The sequence below is a fragment of the Doryrhamphus excisus genome, chromosome 3 (genome assembly GCF_030265055.1).
Source record: "Doryrhamphus excisus isolate RoL2022-K1 chromosome 3, RoL_Dexc_1.0, whole genome shotgun sequence".
Classification (NCBI taxonomy): Eukaryota; Metazoa; Chordata; class Actinopteri; order Syngnathiformes; family Syngnathidae; genus Doryrhamphus; species Doryrhamphus excisus.
The window spans coordinates 7,879,169-7,906,735 of record NC_080468.1 but is presented as its reverse complement, the minus strand read 5'-3'; the positions used below and the strand labels follow the sequence as shown (position 1 = coordinate 7,906,735).

The following is a 27,567-nucleotide window of genomic DNA, read 5'->3' as shown; positions in this document are numbered from 1 at the left end:
CTCTTAGTTGTTTCTGTAACTATGTAGCTACAGAAAGGCACTGTTGCATATTTATTAGTTGTATTGCCAGAGATTTTTAAAAATTTTCATTTTCAGTACACCAGCCTATGACTGAATGAACGGTGACTAAAAACTGAAGCGGCCAATCAGGTACAGATCAGATCTTGCAGGAAGGCGGGACTTAAACAGAAAAACCAGTGAAGAATACTTTACCAAATATTTTTCTTTTAATATTTTAATATTGAAAATAAGCTATGTCATTGTGGCATAAACTATTTTCATTCATTAATTTTCTATACCGCTTATCCTCACGAGGGTCGCGGGGGTGCAGGAGCCTATCCCAGCTGTCTTCGGGCGCGAGGCCAGGTACACCCTGGACTGGTCGCCGGCCAATCCCAGAGCACATATAGACAAACAACCATTCACATTCACACAATTTGGAGTCACCAATTAACCTAAGTAGCTTTTTTTTTTTTTTTTGGAGGAAACCGGAGTCGCATAAACTATTTGAACGTGAAAAAAGAGGTAAATTATGTAAACGTGGTTGTACCCCGCCTCTGGCCTGAAAACCACTTCATACTGTCGAGGTTGCCCCCTGCTGGCAGTGGCCAAGAATGGAGATCTTTCTATAAAGTTGCACTTAAAGTTATTCACCCTCAATTGTGTACATACTGTACATTACAAAACGTACAAATATATGTGCAATTTAAATACATGGTGACTGTAATAATCGTGATTTTCGTTGTGTCAAGCTATTTACATTTTTTGAGGGTTTATTTCAAACTTGACAAACATACTTTTAGTGCAGCTGTACTTCAATTGTTTCATATATTATATGAAGGAAACTTCACCAATGATTCCCACAGGAAGAAACTGATTTAAAAATAAAATATGAACTTTTGGTAATCCATATGGCTCTAATTAAAATGCAGACACACACTGAAGGCTGAAATAGAACATTTAGAAAACCTGTAAAAAAACAAGCAGCCTAGCAGCAAACCTGATGCACATTTCAGTTCTTGAGGGAATTTCTTTCATCTTTTTGGAGTCTTCAGTTGAGTGGGTGGTATCAATCTGTGATGTGTTATTACATGGATGTTCAAATCTGTATCAGGTGGCCGAACAGCTGATGACTATTGCGTACGAGAGCGGGGTCAACCTCTTTGACACGGCAGAGGTCTACTCTGGTGGGAAGTGAGTGATGAACTTCTTGCCTTTCTTTTGCATCAGGATGCAGTACCGTGTTCAGTTCCATTATGGTGATAGCTTTGATATGTTGCAGGTAAAATGTGTGTTTTTCAGTAGCTCTCAGGCATGCATTCCATCACGGAAATGACTTGGATGTAATCAACATCTGCTGCGTCTATAGTGTTGCTTTTGTTTGTTAACAGAGCAGAGATAATCCTGGGAAACATCATCAGGAAAAAATGCTGGAGGTAACGTATAGGCCGATTTACATGTTTGATGCCTTGAAAGATCTGTACCATAATTTCTGGACTATTGAATGTAAGCTGCAAAAGAAGGAGAAAAAAGGATTTGTATCTACATAGGCAGCACCTGTATAAAACACGCAATTGTCCACGTTGTCCATTAATCCATTTTCTACCGCTTATCCTCACGAGGGTCATGGGCATACTGGAACCTATCACAGCTGTCTATGGGCAAGAGTCGCCACCCTGGACTGGTCGCCAGCCAATCACAGGGCACATATACGTAGACAAACAACCATTCATTCAACCGGAGAAAACCCACGCATGCACAAGGAGAACATGCAAACTCGAGCGGGGAATCGAACCCCGGTCTCCCAGCAAATTTTCATCAAATTACACACAATTTGACAAAATTATTTTTTAACGACCATAACATAAAAATAAGTGTCACATAGTCCATATAAATTAGGGATGGACATAATAATTGATGTCGATGGTGTGGAATGTATATATCATAAATCATTCATTCATTCATTCATTCATTTTCTACCGCTTTTTCCTCACAAGGGTCGCGGGGGTGCTGGAGCCTATCCCAGCTGTCTTCGGGCGAGAGGCGGGGTACACCCTGGACTGGTCGCCAGCTAATCACAGGGCACATATAGACAAACAACCATTCACACTCACATTCATACCTATGGACAATTTGGAGTCGCCAATTAACCTAGCATGTTTTTGGAATGTGGGAGGAAACCGGAGTACCCGGGGAGAACATGCAAACTCCACACAGAGATCCACACAGAGAGGGGGATTGAACCCGAGTCTCCTAGTGCTAACCACTTGTCCATACGTCATAATACGTCTGGTTCAACAGTAGCCTACCAGAAAAGTCATTGATGCCTGTCTTCCTCCTCCTGTCTTTCTTAGGTGTTGGAATTGAACAGTCAGTTCAATCGCTTGTCAGTCTATCGCTCTTTTTTGTTGTCGCTCTCAGTGTCACTTGCATCTTGAGGCAAATTAGCTTGTGCTGTTCTTTTCATTGCGCAGTGATAGTGGATTATTTGACACTGCTCCACACTGTCAGGAAGTTGCTAGATTGATCACTTTTAACTTGAAAGCAGCGTCATGTGGATTTCTTTGTGTGTTTTCCCTGACGTGGGTGTGTGCATGAAGCGCCGAATCACTGTTCTGAAGTATACGAGATGTTTCGTGTGATGATAAATTAGCCGCATTACAGTATAACATTTTTTGTAGTTTTAACACCAGACATTACTGTAGTCGTTTATTTACACAAATACTTTTTTATTCACATTCTTGTGCCACAAACATTTGAAAAATTGTCTTGTTTGAAAATTTGCCACAATTTCTTTACTCAGTGCATGCATATCATATTCATTCATTCATTCATTTTCTCACATTCATACCTATGGACAAATTGGAGTCGCATATCATATTACAAAATGAAAAAATTTCTGTCATTTTTGCAGGTCAATGTAAAAAGGAATTATTTTAATAACTGTATAATATTTACACAATAGTCTTCAAAGTTAAAAGCCTGCAGAGTGGAATAGTGGTTAGCATGTTTGCCGCACCATGATTGGCTGGCGACCAAAGTCAGCTGGCATAGGCTCCAGCATACCCCTGTGACCCTAATGAGGATAAGCGGCATAGAAAATGGACGGATAGATGGATGGATGTTGTACATACCAGCACTCATTCATAACCCAAAAATTAGCTGTATGTCTTCCTACCTGACTATTTATTAGAAATAAGAAGTCAGTCAATGAATGAGGTTTTGCCTTGCATAATTTCTAGCCAGCTGAACCATGATTCACAGTAATGATGATCCAATATGAGAATGACTAAATCCAAGTGGTGACATTTTTTGGGCCAAGCAGTGCACATCCACATGTGCCTTTGCAAAGACTCTGCCATCAGTCATTTTCATGACTCATTCCAATGCAATGTTGGATCATATGAGGTCATTACTCCTCCATTGTACTCACATCTAAAGCCCATTGCAGTACTGCACCCCACATATTGCAACTCCATTGTCAGATTATTCACTATTGATACACTCTTCACATTCTATGTTGGTGCTTTTGTCAGTGCTTAAATTTACAGTAATCACATGTGGCTTACTTAAATTTGTAGGAATAAACTGGTTCTTACTGGAATGAAAGAGACCAACTTTAAGATCAATTTGTCATAGCTTTGAAAGGTGTGTTTGTCTTCCCTCAGGCGATCCAGTCTGGTGATCACCACAAAACTCTACTGGGGAGGAAAGTAAGTGTGCGTAAATGTTTGTGTGTGGTTCACCAGCGACAAGATGCGCATTAGAGAACATTCACCTCGAGTGAAATGAGCATGACGGGGAAACATTTCTTTTTAAAGCCTTAAAGGCATCACGGCGGTGTTCTTTTCTTTCTTTCATTATGTTTGTTTTTGCTGCTAGTCACTGTTAGTCACTTTACTGGAGGACCTCCATTTATTCAGTACACAAGAGTTCTTCTTTCTTTGATATTATCTAAGGAAGACCTCAAAGGCACGAGTATAGCAAGTGGGTCAATTGACTTAATATAGTAATCTACTCATCGGTGTGAACTACTTTACACCTGAATTACTGTGAGAGAACCTGTCAAGCATGTAGATATTTACACAATTACTCAATGATGCATGTTTGGAATACATATATTTCTATCTTCTAAGGAAGACGTTGCATGACAAAGTTTAAAGTGAAAGTGCAACCAATGAAGGACAAATAGCAGATAACAAATACTGGGTGCATACAGTGCAGCAACAGGCCTCAAAAGGTAGCAAATAACTGCAGCAAACAACATAGCGGCGCGTTTAGACGCTCCCTTAGGGGTTTGCTGCATACAAAAATTGAGAGAGCATATCGAATTTCAATTACACCGAAAGCAGGGCTGAATGCTAATGGTGTCCTCGTGGTGTGGCTGTATAAGAGCAACACTGCAGTGGTTAAATGCTGCCCTTTTCTAAAGGTTTGTGCTGAAGAGAAGCCAAACTTGGTTTGATGCTCTGTTTCCAATACCGATCATACATAAGTGAGGTTGACCAATCACATGACTTCACTGTACTTTTTTCAATGTATTTATAATGAGTGATATTGGCCAATATACTGCAATATACTGTAGGTAATTATTAAAAAGTAAACAGATTGTCTAATTTTTTTGGCTTTATTTGTCCATCCATTTTCTACCGCTTATCCACACAAGGGTTGCGGGCATGCTGGAGCCTATCCCAGCTGTCTTCGGATGAGAGGCGGGGTACACCCTGCACTGGTGGCCAGCCAATCACAGGGCACATATAGACAAACAACCATTCACACTCACATTCATACCTATGGACAATTTGGAGTCGCCAATTAACCTAGCATGTTTTTGGAATGTGGGAGGAAACCGGAGTACCCGGAGAAAACCCACGCATGGGGAGAACATGCTCCACAACTCCACACAGAGATGCCCGAGGGTGGAATCGGACTTGAGTCTCCTAGCTCTGAGGCCTGTGCGCTCCACCACTCCACCACGGTGCAGCCATTTTTTAGCTTTTTGGATTTCATTTATAACTGGCAATATTTAAATTGTACACTACTTTATTTACCAAGCAGATATCCACTCTAACAGTGTGTTGTTGCAAATTAAATTTGTCCTTACTAATATGCATGCAGTATTTTAGTCCCTGTTAGATAGTGTATGTACTGTAGGCACACTGCAGAAAACTGACTGCAGTAGTTCTCCTGGTTGTAGGCTGTGCAGGCCCTTGCTGGCAATATTTACTGAGTATTTTGTGTTTGCGCATGTGTGTATGTGTGTGTGTGTGTGTTTTCATGTGTGTTTATTTCTGTCTTGTTCCAGAGCAGAGACCGAGAGAGGCCTCAATAGAAAACACATCATTGAAGGTAACAAATGTCCTATACACCTCCTCCTCCTCCTCCTCCTCGTTTGTCCTTCACATCACCTCATCACTCCAAACCCCACTGCACTGCGCTAATCTTCTTTTTTTCTGTGCTCCACTCCTCGCCTTTCCTCCTGTATGTGTTTCAATTTTCTCTAACGTTCAGCTTGTGCAAACACCTATACGAGTCCAATTCCATTCCTCATGTCTTGTCTGCATATACCTTTAAGTTTGACTCCAATGTCCCACAATACTTTCCATTTGACAATAATTGTCTGAACACCGATAGACTGCTTCTCATAGTAAACCATGCATGCTGTTTGGGGATTGCTTTGATTTGCTGTGATGTACAGTATTAATCAGCAATATAGTTCGGAGCCCATTTCTCTCTTTGCTAGTCAAATAAAAAAAAACAACAGTTTTATTATAGGGGTATTTATGTGACTGGTCCGTAATAGTATTTTTATGTGTATTACTTTTATAATGGGGTACCCAACTGATTTGATAATTAATTAATACCCAACTGCATTAATTATTCTCAGCATCTAAGGCGGTGGTGTCAAACTTGCGGCCCGTGGGATGCTAGTGTGAGGCCCCCCATCTTGATATGAAAGTTTAATGTTAGTGCGGCCCGCGCAAGTTTGGTATCATGAACGCAGAAATGATAGCTTTGTGCACGCCGGACACAATTGACACGATTTTCCCAGATGTAACGATGCTAACTTGCTAATTGGGTAAAAGGGTTAAGTTTCATTAATGTTCATGTTCAAGGTTAAGGTTATCTGGCAAAAAAATAATTTGTCTACCCACCAGCTATATGTGGTTTCTTAAGTTTTTCTTATTTGCTGTTTTATTATTATTTTATTTATTTATTACTGATTGATTTATGTTCTTTATTTTGATTTATTTATTTTTTAATCTTATTTTGTGTAGTAAATAAAAATTAAGATATTTGAGAACAGTGGAATGTTTTATCAGAGCTTTTCTTGTAGAAAACCTTTTTCATTTATTTTTTTCTGTTTTTAATAAATATGTTTTTGTTTTGTTTTTTAAACCTGATGCGGCCCAGCCTCACTCAGATCCTACCTCCAGTAGCCCTCGGGTAAATTGAGTTTGAGACCCCTGTTTTAAGGGACTCACAGCATTTTCTGAGAGGATAACCGTAATTTATTTTTTTATATATATACTAAATGATACCACTTAAAAAAAAAACTCAATAAGGTTCCCTTTTGGTTGCAGGTTAAGATCATTAGATCATCACATCACAACCGCTCAAGCTAATGCATGAGCTGTATCATCATTACGATAGGTGTTTCAAATATTATGCCCCTTAATCAAATCAAATAAGGTAAAGGGAATATTAGAAACAACTCTTAGTATGAGATGCAAACTACAACCATAATACAAGTCTTTGTTCAGTACAACCTACAGGTTTTAGTATGCGATCGACTATTTCGTTTCTGTTGTCCCTGCAACCCCAGGGTGAAATTAACCCACGAGTCAGAGACAATAAAACATTTTTAAAGGCTGCTTTATCTTTTTAGACGATTTATGGCCTCATTCACGCTCATTTGTTTTGCACACCTTTGGTCGTAATCATTCTTGACTCCTACAAACTTGCCTCCTGGCCCGCCGCGCATTGCACCGCTTGCAGTGACTCAGCTCTCAGTCATATAATTAGCATTCACAGCAGTATCTCCAACTTTCCCCCCCTTTCCAACAACAGTGTGTGTGTGTGTGTGTGAGCACAACACGCAAGGTTTAAGAGATTTAATGCCTCGAAAAAAAATGACAGCAACAATGAACTGAAGCACTGAGTGTATTGTTTGATGGCTGGCATCCACGTGCAACATTGGGAATGTTGCTGTGACACATACAAGCATACCGTGTCTTCCAGAAGAATTGGAACAATTCCTTTATTTTTGGCATAGACTGAAAACATTGGAGACGAATATAAGACATCTTTTATTTCCAGGTATTTCCATCTGGAATATAGAACCTTGTGTTTGAACCCACCCTGTGCTTTGTTGCCCAGGTGTGTCCTATTGCATTACTTATTCAATCGATAAAGACCATTCTTTCTATGCTCACTTTCAGGTTGGGTTGAATGGGTTTGCCTATGTAGTCTGCATTTAGAGGTGAAAACAATATAAAAACCAGAGAACTATCTTATGGGTGAAATACAGCCAGAACTATTGCATTGTTCACAGCCAGTACAATGAAATGTCCTGAAGAAAAAATAAACCGCTATTGTACTAAGTAACAAATATTGAACCCTCAGCAACTGATGACAGAAACATTGCGAGGGACTTTTGTAGTATGTGATGTATACCGAAGTATGACGTATGTTTGTTCAAATAAAATGAAACCATTACCATTACTCTCTCCACAATACTATGCATTTATCACATTTTATTTGACTTTTCTTTTATTAAACCACAGTTAACTTATTTTTGTCTTTGTCTTGTATAGTGGTGATTTGTTCACTCTGGAACAGATACATTTCCATTATGGCTTACGGGACAATAGTTATATAGTCACATAATTCGTATAATTGGGGTTTGAGTACTTTTATTTGACTTTTCTTTTATTAAACCGCAGTTAACTTATTTTTGTCTTGTATAGTGGTGATAGTTTCACTCTGAAACAGATTAATTTCCATAATGGCTTACGGGACAATAGTTATATAGTCACATAATTTGTATAATTGGGGTTAAAGTGTCAGTGTGACATTAATTTAATGGGTATGGAAAGCCCCATAGATGGATGTTTTTGTTACTTGGTTTCCCATGAAACTCGTCAAAGTTTGTTTTTTTCTGGTTGTAGCATCTGGCTGACAATATGTCTCCTCATCAGAGATTTCTTCTTCTGCTTTTAATATCAAACTCTATGACTTACTATACCCAAAGTTATTGGCCTTAGGTAAGCTTTGGATCATAAATTAAATGGCAAATCGAGTTTCACCGAACGTCTTGTGCTAATATTCTTTTAATAAATACAACAGATGAGCACTGCTGGGGGGACGGCAAGAAAATGACTCTGTCTCAGCGTGCAACCGCCACAGGACAGAGGGATTCCTTGACACGCTCATCTTTTCAAAGAGACTTTCGGAGAAAACAAATACATTATTCAACATGGACACCAGAGGAGTATCTTTGTTGTTCCACATCTTGCCCAAAAATAGATTCCCCTTCAGAGCCAGTCAAGCTAATCTACAAGACAGCGGACACAGCTGACGGTGACAGTGCAGGATTAGATTAGGATCCATGTTTCGGGTGTTTCTGCAGATTTTGGGAGAGCACAGGAAAAAAGCATCAGGGAAGGCTGAAATCTTTGATGGGACTTGATGAGGACGCCTAAGGCACTTTCTGCCACATGCACTTAAACGTGATCAAAGCTACATGTGTACTTTCCCTTGACTTTCTATTAATGTTGTCACAGTTTTTCGTGTTCCATCTGCTCTTCTTGGTGTGTGAAATGGGACATATATTGACAGTGACAGTGTGTGCTGAAACAAACAAAAAAATTAAATCCCTCGGTAATTGGTTACACACCCGACCTGATCAGTGAATTTCCATAAAGTAGAATTACGAGCATCAATAAACGTCTAAATAACATTATTGGAGCCCTCTAGGCATAAAAATAACACCCCTATAGTCATCTTTACACTAGTATTACCCAATATAGTAGACACAATAACAGAAAATAATACAGATCTAAATAAAACATATCATAGACTCATATATTATCATTGGTAGAATTCCCTGTTGTTGTTTTTTGTGGACAGCGTACTTCCTGCGGTCCCGCTATTTTCTCATCAACGGCGGCTGAATGACACCACATCAGGATGGCTGTAAAATAGTCAGCCTTTTTATTTGAAATAGACACAGGGCACTACGGGAAGATGCTCAAAACACAGCATGAACAGCTCAACACTTCCTATTCTTCAATGGCTTCACTTCCCTCTATAGCCCACATTCTACACCAGGGATGTCCTATGTGTGGCTTACATGCTTGTCGTTCTATTTTTATATATTTACAAAGTTGTGACACAACATTGTCAAACCATGAATAAAATCCTGTTGTAGTCCTAAACTATGTTCACTTTCTACAAATTGACATATTTGTTCAATACTACAGTATTATTAGAGATTTTGCAGGTATAAAGTGTTTTTTCACACCATCTGTCCATCCAGGAAATTATAGTTTGAACCTGACTTGAAAGTGTTGAAAAGACCACACACTACACATATTGTCACTTCCTGGAGGTTTCCCAAAACATTAGCAGATATAGTGTATATACAGAACGTGAACATCACTCCTGTCTTTGTGTTTGTTTGATTAATAGTCTAAATTCATATAATGAATATAGCATTGTATGTAGAATACGGTATACTATATGAATGAATGTGCAGTATTTGTCCTGTCTTCCCACTACAGGTTTAAAGGGCTCCCTCCAGAGGATGCAACTGGAGTATGTTGATGTGGTTTTTGCCAACCGGCCAGATAACAACACTCCCATGGAAGGTGAGTGGGAGCTGGGAATGGGTGGAAGTTGGGTTGGAATTCTGGGACAATGCACATTGTCCTGCAAGTTGAGTAGGTGAGAAAATAGAGGAAGGGCCTGACCAGATTAGCGAACTCTTGCAGATTAGGGCTGGAGTGTATGTGTGTTTCTCTGGCACACATTCACACATCTCTGCTCATCGGACAATTTCAAGTCCTCTATTTTAGCCTGCGGGTGTCAGTCTCTTTCTGTCGCAGTGGGATCACCACTTCCACGTGGTCTTTGAGCCCTCCATGTTCTTCAGAAGCAGGATTATCTAGTCCCCCTGAGGGACGCTAGTGTATTTTTGGGTTGGCCTCTCTGGATGCAATCGTTCTGTTCCTCCCAGACTCAGTGCAGCCTTTCTTAATGATCCGCCATTCATCCCATTGACATTTTATTGCATCGTGACCTTTCTACTTCTCTGGACCAGTCAGTTTTTTTGCCCCTTGTGTCATACGTCATTGCTGATGCCTTAACTGTGACAATGCAGAATGATATAAACAATTTTTTTAAAACCCCTTTGATGCTATTGGCAAAATGTGTATTTGTTAATATTATACTCTTGCAATATATTCACATCATAGCGTCACTGGAAAGTCTGGAGAGTTTGCAGTCCTTTCAAAACAAAGTATACATGTGATTTTAAGCATGGAGAGATAAAAATGCAAAGCTTTCCATGTGTTTGCATTTGGTCCTGTGACTTTGTGCAACACAACAACTCATGTTCCCTAAGGTACCAAAATGTGATGTAATGGGGACAAAGTCTAACTTTGTTAGAATCACAGCCTTTCTTTTCATGTCCCCTCATCCCTCTGTGCGTGTTACTTTATGTGGCTTTTGGAAAGGCAGAGACACCAATGAAAGCCAACATATTTTACCACGATGACACTCACGCTTTACTGCTGCTGCTGTCACCTTTATTGACAAGACTATAAAATGCTATAGAATTCAAAGCTGGCATTCCAGCTTATGAAAAATACATAAAATGCTCACATTAGAGCGATGCAAGAATGAAAAACAGACAATACATCAACGTCAAAGTCATCCCATTGTTTTAATAGATAGGCTGTGCAGCCTGCAGACAAGCTCTCCCACTCAACGTCATTTATATTTGACAGACCCATGCGCAGCAAATTGAAATGAATTCAATTAAGTCAATGTAGGAATAAGACAGACAGCGGCAATAGAGATGAAGAGGAAGACTTGTTGCAATTATTATTCATTCATTCATTTTCTACCGCTTATCCTCACAAGGGTCGCGGGGGTGCTGGAGCCTATCCCAGCTGTCTTCGGGCGAGAGGCGAGGAACACCTTGGACTGGTTGCCAGCCAATCACAGGGCACATATAGACAAACAACCATTCACACTCACATTCATACCTATGGACAATTTGGAGTCGCCAATTAACCTAGCATGTTTTTGGAATGTGGGAGGAAACCGGAGTTCCCGGAGAAAACCCACGCATGCACTAGGAGAACATGCAAACTCCACATGATGATGCCCGAGGATGTATTAAACTTGTGTCTCCTTGCTGTGTGTCCTGTGCGCTAACCACTTGCCCAGCGTGCAGCCCAAAACAGCATGATTTATCAATTAATTAATTCATTAATTCATTTTCTACCGCTTTTCCTCACGAGGGTTGCGGGGATGCTGGATCCTATCCCAGCTGTCTTTGGGCGAGAGGCGAGCAACACCCTGGACTGGTCGCCAGCCAATCACAGGGCACATATAGACAAACAACCATTCACACTCACATTCATACCTATGGACAATTTGGAGTCGCCAATTAACCTAGCAGGGCGGCACGGCGATCGAGTGGTGAGCATGCAGACCTCACAGCTAGGAGACCAGGGTTCAATTCCACCCTCGACCATCTCTGTGTGGAGTTTGCATGTTCTCCCCATGCATGTGTGGGCTTTCTCTGGGTACTCCGGTTTCCTCCAAAAACATGCTAGGTTAATTGGCGACTCCAAATTGTCCATTGGTGTGGATGTGAGTGTGAATGGTTGTTTGCCTATATGTGCCCTGTGATTGGCTGGCGACCAGTCCAGGGTGTGCCCCGCCTCTCGCCTGGGGACAGCTGGGATGGGTTCCAGCATCCCCCGCGACCCTTGTGAGGAAAAGCGGAAGAAAATGAATGAATGAATTAACCTAGCATGTTTTTGGAATGTGGGAGAAAACCGGAGTACCCGGAGAAAACCCACGCATGCACGGGGAGACCGTGCAAACTCCACACAGAGATGCCCGAGGATGTAATTAAACTTGTGTCTCCTTGCTGTGTGGCCTGTGCGCTAACCACTTGCCCAGCGTGCAGCCCAAAACAGCATGATTTATCAATTAATATTTTTGGAAAAAAAACATTGCTAGAATGACCCTGCTAAATTTGCGATGGACGACTGTGTCAATATTTTTTCTTGCTTTGATTGATATGCAGTAATAGTGAACATCGTGAAAACAGTTCAGAAAATATTTTTCCACCAAAGCTGAGCTTTTTCAAAGGTTTGCACAAAGTATCATGATCAGTGTATACTCAAAACACAAAATCACCCACAAGTTCTAATGGACTTATGTGAGTGGGGTGTTGCTGATGAATGCTGGATATCTGTGACATGGACTTCTGTTGTGATGACTCATTGTGGCTCCGTGAGGGAAAAGCATTAGGTAACATTAGGCAGGTTATCAAGTATGGATTTTATTGTGAATCAAACTATAAAGATGTATAATTCAAAGAAAATGTAGGGTGTGATTCTGGTAAATGCCTTAGTTCTCTCACTTGCCCTGTTTTTGGAGCTATTATCCCTCCACCCACCTGCTGCACACACACACACACACACACACACACTGTCTCTCGCTGAGCCACAATCTGGTCCAGAGAGAACTACTGATGAAAAGAAAAAGATGTGCTTATTTTAAATCACACCAGACTGTGATCTCTGCTCATACTTTCATCCATAACTCTACTTTGTGGGCATACAGCAGATGGTTCATTTGCGCAATTAAAGTTCGATTAGGCACCAAAGCAATACCATACATATTTAAATATGTGCTCACTGTAGTGTTTACTTCACTACATTGATTGTGTGGCTACTGGGAATTTACACAAATGCTTTTTGCTTTCTTCTGTATGTTTGTGTGTAAAACAGAGATAGTGAGAGCCATGACACATGTGATTAACCAGGGGATGTCAATGTACTGGGGAACATCGCGGTGGTCTGCCATGGAGATCATGGTGAGTGATTAAATAATGTTGTGAAATAATTCATATAATATTTTAAAATGTCATCTTGCACTAGGCTCTCAGACTACGGTTGTCCTATCTAGTCTGACTGGTGTGTGTCCCACCAAGTGGTGTAGCTTGGGCTCTGATTTAGTTATTTTCAACAATATACAGCATTTCCACTAATAATAATTACATTGTGAAATTACATAATTTCATAATAAAAACTTTTTTAATTTCATGACCAGTCACAGCATTGATCCCGCCCACCATTCCTCTATTTTGACTCAATTCATGCCACAAAATATGTACCCTAAATTGTTGGTGAAATTAATTATTAATACAATACAATATGATGTAATATATTAATGGATGATTTATTTTATATTTTAAATCATTTATCATGTATTTATTCATTTATATTTTAATAAACTGCTTCAATTTTTTTTGAACTTTGGCACAGAAAAAAATGACATCATATATTAATGGATGATTTATTTTATATTTATCATGTATTTATTCATTTATTAATTTCATGACCAGTCAGCAGCATTGATCCCGCCCACCATTCCTCTATTTTGACTAAATTCATGCCACAAAATATGTACCCTAAATTGTTGGTGAAATGAATTATTAATACAATACAATATGATGTAATATATTAATGGATGATTTATTTTATATTTTAAATCATTTATCATGTATTTATTCATTTATATTTTAATAGACTGCTTCAATATTTATTGAACTTTGGCACAGAAAAAAATGACATAATATATTAATGGATGATTTATTTTAGATTTATCATGTATTTATTCATTTATATTTTAATAAACTGCTTCAATATTTATTGAAGGTTGGCACACAAAAAAACGACATACTTTCCTCCCCGCATTTTTACACTTTAGCTTTTAGCTTTTCACTATATGCGTTACATTAACGCCCAGTTTGGACTTTTAGGAAAAACAATCAGACTGCACTTCCGGAATAACAAACAAAAAACAGACTGTGTACATATATTTATACTGTTATTCTGTATATTTTGTATTTTTCATTCTTTTTAATAGATGTGTCTGCACCTACTATACCAAAACAAATTCCTAGTATGTGTTTGATCATACCTGGCAATAAACCCTTTTCTGATTCTGATTCTGATTCTGATTGTCTTTCTCTCAATCAGAACACCCGTGCTTTTCTGATTGGGCGTCACTATTGAGTCAGATGTGTCTGTCATAAATGACATGAGAAAACTGGTAACGGGTAGGAACCAAATATAAAAGCAACATGAATAGAAACCACTTGCATCGTAACACACATCTAATGATTCTTGAGCTATCAGTCATTAGCGTGTTTAGCTCCACTCTGCCTGCTCTCAAATAGACCCCTACTTATAATAAACATCCAATACTCTTTGCAACCGACCCCCAGTGGAGAAAATATGGTACATTTCAAGAGTTACAGGAGGTCTGGACTCTATTTGGTGTATAACACACTAAGTTGGAACAATTGTTCAGTTTCTCTCCTTATTTTCTGTCTCTCCTCATTTATTTAGGAGGCTTATTCTGTGGCCAGGCAGTTCAATCTCATTCCTCCAGTCTGCGAGCAGGCTGAGTATCATTTTTTCCAGAGGGACAAAGTAGAAACACAGCTGCCAGAGCTCTACCACAAGATAGGTTTGTTTCATCATTCACCCCTTCCAGGTTTCCACTCAAATCCTTTATATCCTCATATCGATCTGTCACTCTTTATTCACAGGTGTAGGCGTGGTCTCCTGGTCTCCTTTGGCCTGCGGCATCATCACTGGGAAGTATGAGAACGGCGTCCCAGAAACCTCAAGGGCCTCCATGAAGGTACGGCTTGAGCTTCATTTTGACCACCAGCCTAGTCCGCAGACCCTCCAGTGGGTACAAGCATGTAATGTTTTTCTAATTTGCAAGTAATCTAATCCCCTAATGCAGCCATACCAGTGGTTAAGGGAGAAAATAATGAGTGAGGATGGAAGGAAACAGCAAGCCAAGCTGAAGGAGTTGGCTCATATAGCGGAGAAGCTTGGTTGTACCTTACCCCAACTAGCTATAGGTGAGAGACACTTTTGGGACTCCCTGTGAGTTTTCTCATATTGCAATATCTTCAAACCAATTGTGAAAATGTTTGCAATATCCTGTCTCCCGTTGCTTTAATTTCCCTCACTAGATTCATAAAAGTCTATCTATCTTCTGTATTTTTGTTTCTTTTTCAGCATGGTGCCTGAGGAATGAAGGCGTGAGCTCAGTACTATTGGGATCCTCTAATCCAAGCCAGTTAACAGAGAATCTCGGGGCCATTCAGGTTGACTGAATAATGTCTTGTATAATCTGTATTATTTTCAGTGGAATTTACTTTGAATAAGTACTGCAATGTTTGATCTTAGAGGTTGTACTGTACTGTACTGTACTATTAGTGATTACAAAACAGTGTTGTGTGTGTTTGATCATGTATTAAAGCTATTCTGTGTGAACTCCAGGTAATTCCAAAGATGACAGCGGGCATCGCCTCAGAAGTGGATCACATACTGGGGAATCGTCCGCACAACAAAAGAGACTACCATCATTAGTCCGGACCAACAGTCCTGAAAACTGTGCTCTGAAAGTGTATCAAAGCTCACACACACACAGCCATGGCACAGCAACCAGTGCCCGACTTTGCTGTAGTAATCTTGTGTGTGACTGTAAAAAAGGTGTTCTGCTCGGCTCGTCCTCCACCACTTATCAATATCATAAAGTGAGATGCTTGGCAAATAATGCATGCTACAACCATGGCGGCCGGCAGATGCAGCACTGAGCCAACAAGATCATTTCTGGTATGAGATTATCATTTTTATTTTGCAACTGTGTGCAGAATATTCAAAGTTTTGCAATGATTTATATATGGGGAAGTGAGGGAATTCAAGAAACATCATTGCCGTGCAGTGACTAACTTCAAGTTGCATCTTTTTTTTGGTTTGTTTTACAAACTAGAATTTGCCTCACTAGATGTTCGTGAAAGCAACAAAACATATACAGTAATACCTTGCATAATTGGGCTGTGTTGCATTTCTTTTTGCAGCTGAAGCTCAAGTGTCAACATGATAAATAGTTTCTGTATGAACTGAGAAGAGAGTAATGTCTCATTTATTTTTCAAAACAACTGTGCTATACTGATTGTAATATCATTGACTTGATAAGCAGTACCCAGAAAAAGCGTACTCTCCTGATGCTTATCGTCACCTGTTTTTATTTCAACTTTGTGGTGAACATATTTGTCTTGTCACAGCTGGAGACATGATCAAAAAAGGAGCTTGTAAATCCACCAAGCCATACAGCTAATGAAAACGCTCTGAAAAAGATAACACCATATGGGCCCTATTGCACCCTGATCATCATGTGCCCCCACCCCACCTCATCCAGATGCCAGTTTGACTAGATTGGTTTGTTTTGTTCTCTCTGTTCATGTGTATTTTTGGCGTAGTTCATTCAGATTTGTACATAGAAATAAAGAGCGTATAAATAACATGTGAAATGTTTTTAGTTTTTGGCTTCCAAATATTTTTTTTTTTACAATTATATACATTAAAAAATACAAATAAAAACCCACATAAAATGCAGTGATATTTGAATATAAATAACCATAAGCCAGTTCAATGAGAGTTTAGTCTAGCGCAGGGGCTGGGGACCTTTTTGGCTATAAAAATCATGAAAGCCACATATTTTTTATAATGTATTTCCGTGATTGCCATATAATATTTTTTAAACATAGAATACAACCCAATATGTGTATTTTTTTCATCAATTGAGTGGAAGCTGCCACAGTCCTGCTAGGTTGTGCTAAAACACAATAGGAATTAACTACTGTATAAGTAGTTAAGTACACACTTGCAAGAGTGCTAAGTAAATAACATTAAAAGTATCACAGTGTAGTTTTCTAATACAAGCACACCAAATGACCCTGTAGTATTTACCCAGCAGAAAATAGAGCGACCAAAAGCGTTACCATAAACAGAGAGGCGGGTCTTTCTGCTCTCTTAGCCAATGAGCGTTTATTCTTTCGAATCCTTCTTTTTGATTGGATCCGCAGCTTACGTATATCATCTGTTTGGCTGGCTCCAACCCGCGAATTACAAAACTTGCTCTAATAGTTGGTGGGCTTAAACAAAGTTTAAATGCAAAACTGCTTCTGCTCGTGTATTTAGCATTGTGAAAGCACCGATGGCGGTTTCAACTCTGAATTGAGGTTGCTCAGACTGAAACGAACAGTGTATGTAGCTGTTTATAGCTGCATTAGCATATAGCATGCTAACTTGGCTAAACAAATAACACAGGGGAGTTAGCGTTTCCTTGTCGACTGTCGTCAACTAACCACAGCGTCCAATACATGCTTCAAAAGCATCTTCTCTGATTTGAGGTGAGTGTTTTTCATTCAATCTCTCCGGCGTTGTATTACCAAAATGCTTTTTCAATTCAATAATTCTCTACTTGGGCTACCAACTGGCATTGCAGCAAGATAATCTACAACAATGTCGCTTGCCACTGAGGGAAGACAACGCTTCATCGATAAAGGAGCGACTATATGCGTGGTACCCGATCTCTCCTCCGATTTCTTGGAGGACGAGTTTGAGTTGAACAAGTCATATCCTTGTACCCAAAGACCACTGCAGAAAAGACACATTTTAGAATTACAGCGGCGTTACTATTCTGGATCCTCCACAGGTAAGCAGGAAAAAGCTACATATTAGATCACTATGATCATTATGATATGAATTTAATGTCTCAAACTGAAATTTTAGGTGATTTGGCATTACAGCAAATTATAACAGTTGATCACAGTGATGGTTGGAATATTTTTGTCTAACAGGTGAACATTTAGCATCTAAGAATCATCAAATGCCCAACTTACATCCTGACCTTTCCGCAATGTCTGAGATCGAAGACAACATTTATGGTCAGCTTACATCTACAGATTTTGAACTGTTTATATCTCCTTTGGCCCTCAACCCAAACAAAGTGCTTTTGACTGTGGATCGCAAAAGCCGGGAGGTATGGTGGGGTTTTCTGGGTGTACTTTTAATGTTCTGTGCTCAATTTTGCAATGATTTATTTTTTTTCTAGATTCTGTCAGCCAACAGTGAGGCTTGCAAACTGTTTGAGTGCACCTCTGATGCATTGAAAGGAAAGAATCTGTTGTGTGTCTTGAAGAAAACCACTCAGGTCTTAGAAGAAGCGTTGGAGGAGGACTTTTTGCTGATGGATGGAACTGTGGCGACTATGTCTGGGAAAGTGGTAATTTAACACTGAAGCATCTTATTGCGTTGTAAAATGTCATCTATGTCCTGATGAGTATCCAGACACCCAGAATGGGATTTCACAATAACCTCAAATGTCTCTCTCTCTCTCTCTTTTATTTTTTATTTCAGGTTGATGTTGTGACAATGTCAGGAGAGATCCCTGTGGCAGTGTGCACTCACAGCGTGTCAGAAAATGGAGAACACCTTGTTGTAATGATGGAATATGTGGAACGTGTTTCTGCTTTTTTGTCATTTACTCAAGATGTGCGTGTGTGTTTTTTTTTTTTTTAATTCACCAGCCTTTTTCAGATGCAAAACCTATATGTAGCGTAATTAATACCTATTTGACTGGAATAATTTTTATTAGATTTATTAACACCCTTTAAAAATATATTTTATATGTGTATTTTCACATGATATACTAGTGATGGAGGGAGTTTGGGGCGTCAACTGAGAGAATTCATAGCTCACAGTAACCTATTAAAACCTGTTTTTTTCTCTCCTTAGGGTAATATTCTTACATGTGACTCAGCTTTTGCTCATCTCCATGGATACCACCATCCTGATGACTTAAAAGGACTTTCTGTTATGGAGCTAATCCCTTCCTTACAAATCCCCCTTCACTGCCAAGCATTGCCCAAAGTAAGCACCCTACCAAAACTGCACGGCTCGGTTAAGCAAAGCTGTCTCTCATCATGTCTGTGTTCCTACATAGTATTTGCTTTCTTGATCCATTTTAGATGCTGAGGTTTCAGCGAGTTTGTGGTAAAAGCAGAGAGGGTGCATCTGTACCGTTGTGTATTAAGCTTCGGGGGGCAGTACAGTGTGCTAGACCCCAGCAACAACACAATGAGGTGGGCTGTGCATACACAACGGAGAATCTTGACAACGAGGATGCACCCAAAACGGAAGACACACAACTTGGTGGGCAATGCTGTTTAATTGGTTGCATTCATGTTCAGATAACCGAATATAGAGGTATATAATAAACTGCTTAATCTATCATTTGTACCAAATTAAATTGACTTTTACTTTCACCTATAATGGTCTGGTATAATAAACATGCATGATTTAAGAATAAGGTATTAAAGTCATATAGACAGTACTTGCCCCAAATTTTAAAGCATTTTTGTTAACTCAGGCATCAAGACAGACAGCCGGGTTGTCTCCCCTATCCCCACCTTGGAGTACACCGGAACAATCTGGGCTTTCACCCCACTGAGCGGCCTACTCCTGCTGCAACCTGATGGTTCAATCTGCAGCATCTGCAATCAGCAGGCTCTCAGTCTGTTTGGCTACAGCAAGGACGAGCTGCTGGGGAAGGTTAGCCAATGAGACCAGCTGGGAAAAGATGACGGGCATTATGTCTTCTTCGCCAAGCCTCATTTTTCACTGTCACTTATGTCCTCAACAGTCTGTCACTTTCCTCATGCCCGGTTTCTATGGATGGATGTCCGAGTCGGTCAGAAAGATCACTCCCTTCCCTGAGTCTCAAGCTGAGCCTGTCACAAGTACAGCAGAATCCGAACTGTCAAGGAAATCTGGTAAGCAGTTCAAGATAGCACTGTTTGACCACCATGCGCCTTCCCACTAAACGATTGTGTGTGTGTTTTTACAAAATCTTTCTGCGAGTTGCTCATTTTACTCTCACCTTCAGTCACTGACCCTTCCTCACTGGTGGCCGGAGACATGGCCATGGTGCAAGAGGCCTGCCGGCGGAGATCTTCCACAGGGAGGGGTAGAATCTTTACTGGGAACAGCACCAGGCTGGACAAACAAGGAAGTGCTCTGTCCACAATGTCCCCTCCTGCTGTCACGTCCACACGCGTGTTTGTGTAAGTCAACCTCTTGTTTGCTGTCAACATCAATCATGTCAGAAGATTTTAATGAACATGTGCAAAATGTCCTGACATACTTAATTGCATACTTTTCAGATTATTTATATAGCTGCGGTGCATTTGGCTCTGTCATAGTGATTAAAGCTTCAACGACTCCAGATATACATGCATACATCATTTTCATACATTCATCCATTTTAAGTAAATTCCAGCTACTTACCAAGGATTTCTTCTCATCAACCATTGTGGTTGTAACATGTTGTGCAGAACAGTTTTGCTCTGATCAACCAATTAGGACAGGCCTCTTTTGATCAGAACAGGGGGCCTGCAAGCTGGCTTTGAGGCAAATCATAAGTTGAATCACAAATCTGTTTGGCTAAGAAAACAGCCGAATTGTTACTGTATATACGGCAGCAACCTGGCCAGGATGTTCAGGCATTTGGTTCCGATGGCCCTGGGGAAGATTACATTGACATGGCAACATATACAGGCTGAAATCTGATTGTACAAAAAAAAAATCCAACCTACATATACACCGTGGAAGCACTGCAGCCAAGAAACACTGTGCAAAATAATGAGAATAGATGCTTGTAAATAAATGTATTTAATAAATAAACATGTACATTAATTAGTTTAATGGATGAAATACTACAATTTAAGTTTGACATAGAGGCTTTGCTGGCCCTGCCAGCACACCACTGTAATAGTATTGTCCCTGTATCTGGGAATACTGAAAACACGGTTAGTGCATTTACTTGACTGGCCCTGAAAGATGAAAGCATCAGATCCGTTGTATCCTTTGTGCCATCTGCTGGACAGGTTTTGTCTCAGTCCGTTCAAGACAGCGTGTGCACTAAATTGTCCAGATTTTAAGATTCAGCCTTTCCCTATGAAACTGTGCCTGGTGGTTTGGCTGCTTTGAACCTCTATCCACAATTAGTCTTGCTGAACATGCATATTAAAATACTCAAAATTTCTGTTATTTACCATATTTGATGTTGATGCTTTTTATTTACTAGAAAAGTCGGGCTGATGAGGAAGATTAATGTCAGCCATTGTTTTCACAGCGCTGACGACACTTCAGAGCTGCTGGAGGAAGCAGCTCAGGTAGCTGGCGCCTGTAGCCAGGTAGACACTGGAGATACTACTCAAGCTCTTCTTAAGACATTTGCCTGGGTTGACCATCCAGAAGAAGACACCACATGCATGCTTTCTATTGAAAGGACACATGAACAAGAGCTTGGCTGTGAGATTCAGACGAATGATCATCCTTTCGTTGCAGGTAATATTCATGTTTAATCTTTGTCTGTAATGCAATGCTCTTTCCCTAACACTGCATTCACAATATTAACATGCATGTCTTTAGATGCGCCCACTCAGGATCGACATGCTGTTCATAGCGGGGGTGTCAAGTCTTCCGGCGTGACCAAAGACAGACAGTCATGTATGTCTGTCCTCCAAGACTCCAGCTTTGAGGTCATTTCAATGGAGAGCAGGTGTGAATCTCATAATACTTCAGTTAAATATATTAACAATATGTTGTTAAATGACTACAAATGATGGAAAAATCTTATTTTACAGGTCTTCCTCTGGCTTTTGTGAAAAATTTGCTGGCCATGGTGGTTCTGATCCATGCCAGGCAGATGTCAGCTGTTTCCTGGACCTCAACAGCAATGGTGATTTGGTGACCCGAGCCCTGGCCGACCTGGATCTGAGTGCCAGTATAGAGCTTCTCAATGGTGGTCAGGGCATTGATGAAAACCAGCACTCCATGACATCCTGCGATACAGCCGAGTTACTGCGTACACCCTCTCCGTGCGTGCTCGAATCTGACCCGGAAGCTCGGCCTGTCGGTGCCAATAAAGAAACCAGTGACGCCTCAGATGAAAAGCAGGCTGGGGCTGATCAGTGGGCGGCGCTCTCTTCCATTCCAAAGGAAAATGGCCAGGAATTCTGCAATAGTGGGGGAAATGGTGAGGTTCAGTCAGTAATGGACCTTCCTGCTACATCAACACCAAAGAAAAAGAAGGTGGAGATGGGCGGTGTCAACGCTGATGTTCCACAGATACTCGAGGGCCGATTCGAAGGAAGTGGCTACCACAGAGATGGCACGAGAGTTGGTTAGTTTAAGCCTTGATCATTACTATTCTGATTGTCAGTTAACACAATAGGATTTACTATTTAATCTTCAGAGGTGCAGTGTAATGTGGTCAGAACCAACCTACCTGATGGAAGCCCAATGTACTGCATGTGGTTGAGCCGACATGGCCAGAAGGGGTCAGTGATGCAAACTGATCGATCCCTTTTGTCCAAATCAGGAGCCAGTCTTGGAGAGGTCAGCTGAAGACTATTTATTTTTTTTTTTTTATTTCCTTTTTTGTTTTTTTTTTACTTAAAGCGGTCACACATTATGTTCTCATTCCAAAACCTTCCCTCAGAAGATTGGAGAGGCCAGCCATGTGGAGTCGTTGCGCTCCACCTGGGATCTTGAACACTCTCGGGCCTGTGATGGACAGTTTGAGGAGGAGTACCAACCTATTAAAGCTGTCGGAAAAGGAGCCTTTGGGTTTGTCTGGAAGGCAATTCGACGCTGCGATGGACAAGAAGTACAAAGATTTACACTAAAAACTTGCTAATCTGGCACATACAACCAGTTGACTTTTTAATCTTTTTTATCATAACGTTACCTTCTCATAACTGAATTCTCAAAATTTGCAGACTGTGGTGAAGTTCATTAGCAAGGCCAGGATTGTGAGCGACTGCTGGGTAGACGACCCCATGTTGGGCCGAGTCAGCCAAGAGATTGCCATCCTGACTCGTGTGCATCATCACAACATCGTCAAGGTAATGATCCCAGGTTCTGAAACTCACTCATATAATGAAGTATTTCTTTCCCCTCAGCACCCTGTGTGTGTTTCCTTAATTAGGTGCTGGAGGTGTTTGAGAATGGGAGCTACTTCCAGATGGTGATGGAGAAACATGGAGATGGTTTGGACCTCTTTGAATTCATCGACATGCAGCCACGACTGGATGAGCCCCTGGCTAGCTACATCTTTAGACAGGTACACATTTTATCAGCATGCAGCTTATTTTTATTGGTCCTCAACATATGATACAATTTCTTTTAGTATGATTATACTTAAGTAGTATAATTATTAGATGATAAACTAAGTGTCCCCTTCAATTTTCGTGTATGCACCCCTCACTGGAAAAAGTTTGGTCATTGGTAAAGTATTCAGTAAATGGTTGTACTGAACTGTCTTTTTCCCTCCTCCCAGCTGGTGGCAGCTGTTTTCTACCTGAGGACAAAGAACATCCTGCACAGGGACATTAAAGATGAGAACATCATCATTGACAAGTGTTTCCACATTCGTCTCATAGACTTTGGTTCTGCGGCCATGATGGCTCCAGGGAAGCTGTTTTACAATTTCTGTGGCACACTCGAGTACTGCTCCCCAGAAGTACTTCAAGGAGATCCGTATGTACATGATCTCTGCAAAACACATGATACAGCGTGTTTTTTTTATTTCGTGTCAAATGGGCTATTTTATAACCACAGAGTTCGATAAAGTGTGTGTTTATGGTGAGAGTTGTTTGAACAGCTTACTCAGTGCATTACACCTGACAACAGAATCTGTTTGAGCACGGTTTTCCAGTCTTTTACGACTTTTATAGGCTATAGCCTTGTCGAGACACGTTTAAATTACACAGAGTATCAAGGATACAACAAGTTTGTTTTTTTTTTAAACACTTGGAGGTGACAAATTTGAGACAAATACAAGTTTGTAATCACTCTGTACTTAATATGTTGATTTATTTTGTGTAGCTACGAAGGGCCAGAGTTGGAGATGTGGTCTCTTGGGGTTTTTCTCTACACACTGCTGTTCAGTGAGAATCCTTTTTGTGGTGTGGCTGAGATCCTGGGTGCCAATCTGAAGCCCCCATTTCCACTCTCTCCAGGTACTGTAATGATCTGTTCTATCATAGGCTGTCAAAGATCTTTACCAAGTGTGTGTGCTCTATCTCCCAGAACTGAACAGTGTGTTATGTGGGCTGCTGCACCCTGAACCCATCCAAAGGATGACACTGGACCAGTTGCTTCTGCAGTCCTGGATCAGCCAGCCAATTTCTCTAGCAGAGTACACCTGGACAGAGGTGTTCCCTTCAACTCGGAACCACAGTGAGTACTCCAGCAAGAGGTTGTCACCACAAAAATACTTTTTACATTGCGAAAGCAGAATATTTCCACTATTCTTTTAAACAGGCTTACTGCAACACCAAGATTTCAATCTTCAACAACATATTGGACAAGATTTGTTCCCAGATCAAGGTGATGACACCCTGCCTGATGAGGAGGATGAGGAAGAGAGGTCGTCCATGATGGCCCTGGCATCCGAACTCCAGAGATACCTCAATGATAAAGACGAGGAATGAAAACCAAGAGCGCACACACACTCGCGCACATCCATCCAGCTTTTTTGTCAGCAGCAGTTATTCAAACGAAGGTAAAAAGGTTGTGTAGCAGTTTTCACAACAGGTTTTTATTTTTTCAAAGCAATAAAAAATAGTAATACCTTACACATTTCTACCTTTTGTACCCAGGTTTACCCAAATAATAAATAGAAGCTGTAACATGACCGGCAGACCCCAAATTGAAGGAAATACTTAAATGGTATTTTAAATGTGTATTTATATCTTATCTATTTATTTGTATACATTAATAACTATTTTACCCTTGATTGTCATGCTTTATTTTGCTCTGTAAACATAATTTAATAAAATAATTTTAATTTTGAACATGAAGTGGCATCGTACAAGTAGTGTGGAACACTATTTTACCTTGTGGTTTTGTTTTGTTTTTAAAATGTAGGTCAGTGTAATTTAATTCACATGAAATGCCTTACAAAAACCATCCTTTCTAATTATTTATTCTTGTGTATTCATGAGCTTAATTGACTCACACTGTAATATTTAGTTACAAAATTGATATCTAAATAAAATGCTAAAATACTACTACTTTACTATTGTAAATGTACTGACTAGTTTAAAATCACAAATATAAAACAAGTGGTGGAACCATTTAACAAAGCACTGTGATAATTCATTGTAATTGTTACCATTTTCGAAGGATTTTAGTATCAAAATGAACTCGAAAAAATTGTGTGGCGTTTATGTCAAGGCGGAACCTCTCCTGTCTTTGCTGTTGACGCACGGAATTTAATTTGGGACGGACGAAACATGAACTCTCGTGTTCCTTCACGGAAGGTGAGTAAATAAAACCAACCCATGCACGTTTAATATGCCTTTTTCGCAACAGTTTTTCATAATTTGTTTTATTTGTTAAGACTATTGATGGGAAATACTATCAAGTTTTACATTTAACCGCTTTAACCATCCTAGAGCCCATCCATGTGAGCGCTATTATCTGACATCTTTTCGCAGGTTCTTCAGTGGATTATAAGGCATGCCACCTCATCTCTATTTAGCCCCCCACAGTCTGGTAGATGGCTGCATCGTCCATTCGTCCAGTGTAGACTGTGTTCATCTAGCAGCACCTCCTCGCTACAAAGTGCAGCCAGCAATGACCCAGCTCCCAGAGTTCCACAGCTGTCTCTCCAAAGTCTGTCTGACATGGGCTTCACAGACACACAGGCTGAGGAAATATATAAAAATGTCACCAAATCCACTGCTAAGCATTGTTTATCAACTCTCACAGCTTTGTTTGTGTTGGGTCTCAACCCTTCCAGTGTGGTTAAGTTATTAACTAAATGTCCTGAGCTTTACACCATCAAGGAATCACTTCTTCAGCAGCGCATTAGCAACCTGCGCAGACTTGGTTTGGGAGAAGGTGAGGTAATCTCGCTGCACTGCTCTGCTGTGTACACTTTTTTAAAAACAAAATCATTGTGTCTGTATAGGCAGTCTTCAGAGAGTGGTGGCCTACTACCCTGCTATCCTCACTGTGCCCGTGAAGACGGTCAACCATGCGGTGATGTTCCTCAGAGAGAAGTGTCTGTTTACAATGCAGCAAGTCACAGATATTATCCGGGACAGTCCTGCCGTGGTGCAAGAGGACCTGGCTCAGCTGCAGTATAAGTTTCAGGTCAGGTTTAAAACAAAAGTAGTGTCAGGCAGGGATGTCCCACACATTCTAATATTCCAATTAAACAAGAAAAAATGTGCAAAAATTGTAAATGCAATTAAAAAAATATATATTTTTCCCCAATGTTTTGACAGTATGTCTACTTCCGAATGGGCATCAAACAAGCTGAGATGGTCAAGAACAGATTGTTTCGTTCCACCCTGGACGAGCTGCGCTGTCGTCACTGTTTTTTGGAGCGCCGAGGCTTGTACCAAACCCCCGACAAGAAAGGCCAGACCACCATCATTAACCCCAAACTGGACAACATTCTCAACGTGGACCGGGACACTTTCCTGACACATGTTGCCCAGGCAGCATCGGCGGAGGAGTATGACGTCTTTCAGAGACTGATGGCCAGGGAGTGGCAGGAAGAGGAGCGTCACCTTGGCAACATCCAAACAGGAAGTGTGGAGGAGGAGGAGGAAGATGAGTTTGAAGGCAAGGATGGTTATAGGAAAAGGAAAAGAAAATGACACTAAAAAGGGAATTATTTAAGTGAAATGGCTCTACAAAGTGGGCCACACGGTGGATGAGTGGTTACCATGTAGGGTCTATTCTCCACTTGGAAATCTCTGTGTGGAGTTTGCATGTTCTCCTAGTGCATGCGTGGGTTTTCTCCGGGTACTCCGGTTTCCTCCCACATTCCAAAAACATGCTAGGTTAATTGGCCACTCCAAATTGTCCATAGGTATGAATGTGAGTGTGAATGGTTGTTTGTCTATATGTGCCCTGTGATTGGCTGGCGACCAGTCTAGGGTGTACCCCGCCTTACGCCCGAAGACAGCTGGGATAGACTCCAGCACCCCCGCGACCCTCGTGAGGAAAAGCGGTAGAAAATGAATGAATGAAAGACAACTTCTCTACTTTTAATTTTACAAGAATAAAGTAGTAACATTTGAAAAAATCACAATGATAGGACTTTATTTTTGTAGTATTTTAATGTGGCTCAAATACTGCCACAATAGTAAGATGCAAATCACCACCAATGCTTAAAAACCCTATTTTTCATGAATTTACTTTTCACTGATTAGTTTGATTTCAAAAAGGTGAAATATATTTCCTGAATCTACCAAGAGACAACCATTTAAAAAAAAAAAAATAATTATCCTCATCTGTCTTATTCTTCACTAATTGTGCACATGATTGCAACTTTGCGAGTTTAACATCTAAACAACAT

At 40.4% G+C, this 27,567-nt stretch overlaps 3 protein-coding genes across 4 annotated transcripts in view; all 3 read left to right on the top strand.

Moving 5' to 3' along the window:
- The window catches only part of kcnab1b (potassium voltage-gated channel subfamily A regulatory beta subunit 1b), a 34,957-nt gene extending 18,334 nt beyond the window's left edge, over positions 1–16,623 (top strand). The window contains exons 5-15 of the mRNA XM_058067238.1: positions 1,115–1,194; positions 1,392–1,436; positions 3,669–3,713; positions 5,306–5,349; positions 9,786–9,872; positions 13,038–13,123; positions 14,664–14,784; positions 14,867–14,961; positions 15,070–15,190; positions 15,351–15,439; positions 15,615–16,623. Coding sequence (XP_057923221.1) covers positions 1,115–1,194; positions 1,392–1,436; positions 3,669–3,713; positions 5,306–5,349; positions 9,786–9,872; positions 13,038–13,123; positions 14,664–14,784; positions 14,867–14,961; positions 15,070–15,190; positions 15,351–15,439; positions 15,615–15,704 — 903 coding nt within the window. The 3' untranslated portion in view covers positions 15,705–16,623. The remainder of the gene's footprint in view (positions 1–1,114; positions 1,195–1,391; positions 1,437–3,668; positions 3,714–5,305; positions 5,350–9,785; positions 9,873–13,037; positions 13,124–14,663; positions 14,785–14,866; positions 14,962–15,069; positions 15,191–15,350; positions 15,440–15,614) is intronic.
- A 595-nt stretch (positions 16,624–17,218) lies between these two features.
- On the top strand, positions 17,219–24,682 carry pask (PAS domain containing serine/threonine kinase). 2 transcript variants are annotated; one of them, XM_058067236.1, is made up of 21 exons: positions 17,219–17,530; positions 17,626–17,835; positions 17,981–18,162; positions 18,235–18,405; positions 18,540–18,674; positions 18,918–19,052; positions 19,151–19,334; positions 19,552–19,733; positions 19,825–19,954; positions 20,068–20,245; positions 21,316–21,530; positions 21,615–21,744; positions 21,830–22,368; positions 22,441–22,583; positions 22,690–22,854; positions 22,967–23,092; positions 23,176–23,310; positions 23,527–23,726; positions 24,075–24,208; positions 24,279–24,428; positions 24,513–24,682. In XM_058067236.1, the coding sequence occupies exons 2-21, from the start codon at positions 17,643–17,645 to the stop codon at positions 24,680–24,682; spliced, it is 3,597 nt and encodes a 1,198-aa protein (XP_057923219.1). In that variant the 5' UTR covers positions 17,219–17,530; positions 17,626–17,642. The 2 variants fall into 2 exon arrangements, with proteins under 2 accessions (XP_057923219.1, XP_057923218.1); XM_058067235.1 differs by having other exon boundaries at positions 22,687–22,854.
- On the top strand, positions 24,663–27,247 carry mterf4 (mitochondrial transcription termination factor 4). Its single transcript, XM_058067239.1, has 5 exons — positions 24,663–24,753; positions 25,428–25,513; positions 25,691–26,096; positions 26,167–26,351; positions 26,486–27,247. The coding sequence occupies exons 1-5, from the start codon at positions 24,663–24,665 to the stop codon at positions 26,861–26,863; spliced, it is 1,146 nt and encodes a 381-aa protein (XP_057923222.1). The 3' UTR covers positions 26,864–27,247.
- The last annotated feature ends 320 nt before the right edge of the window (positions 27,248–27,567 follow it).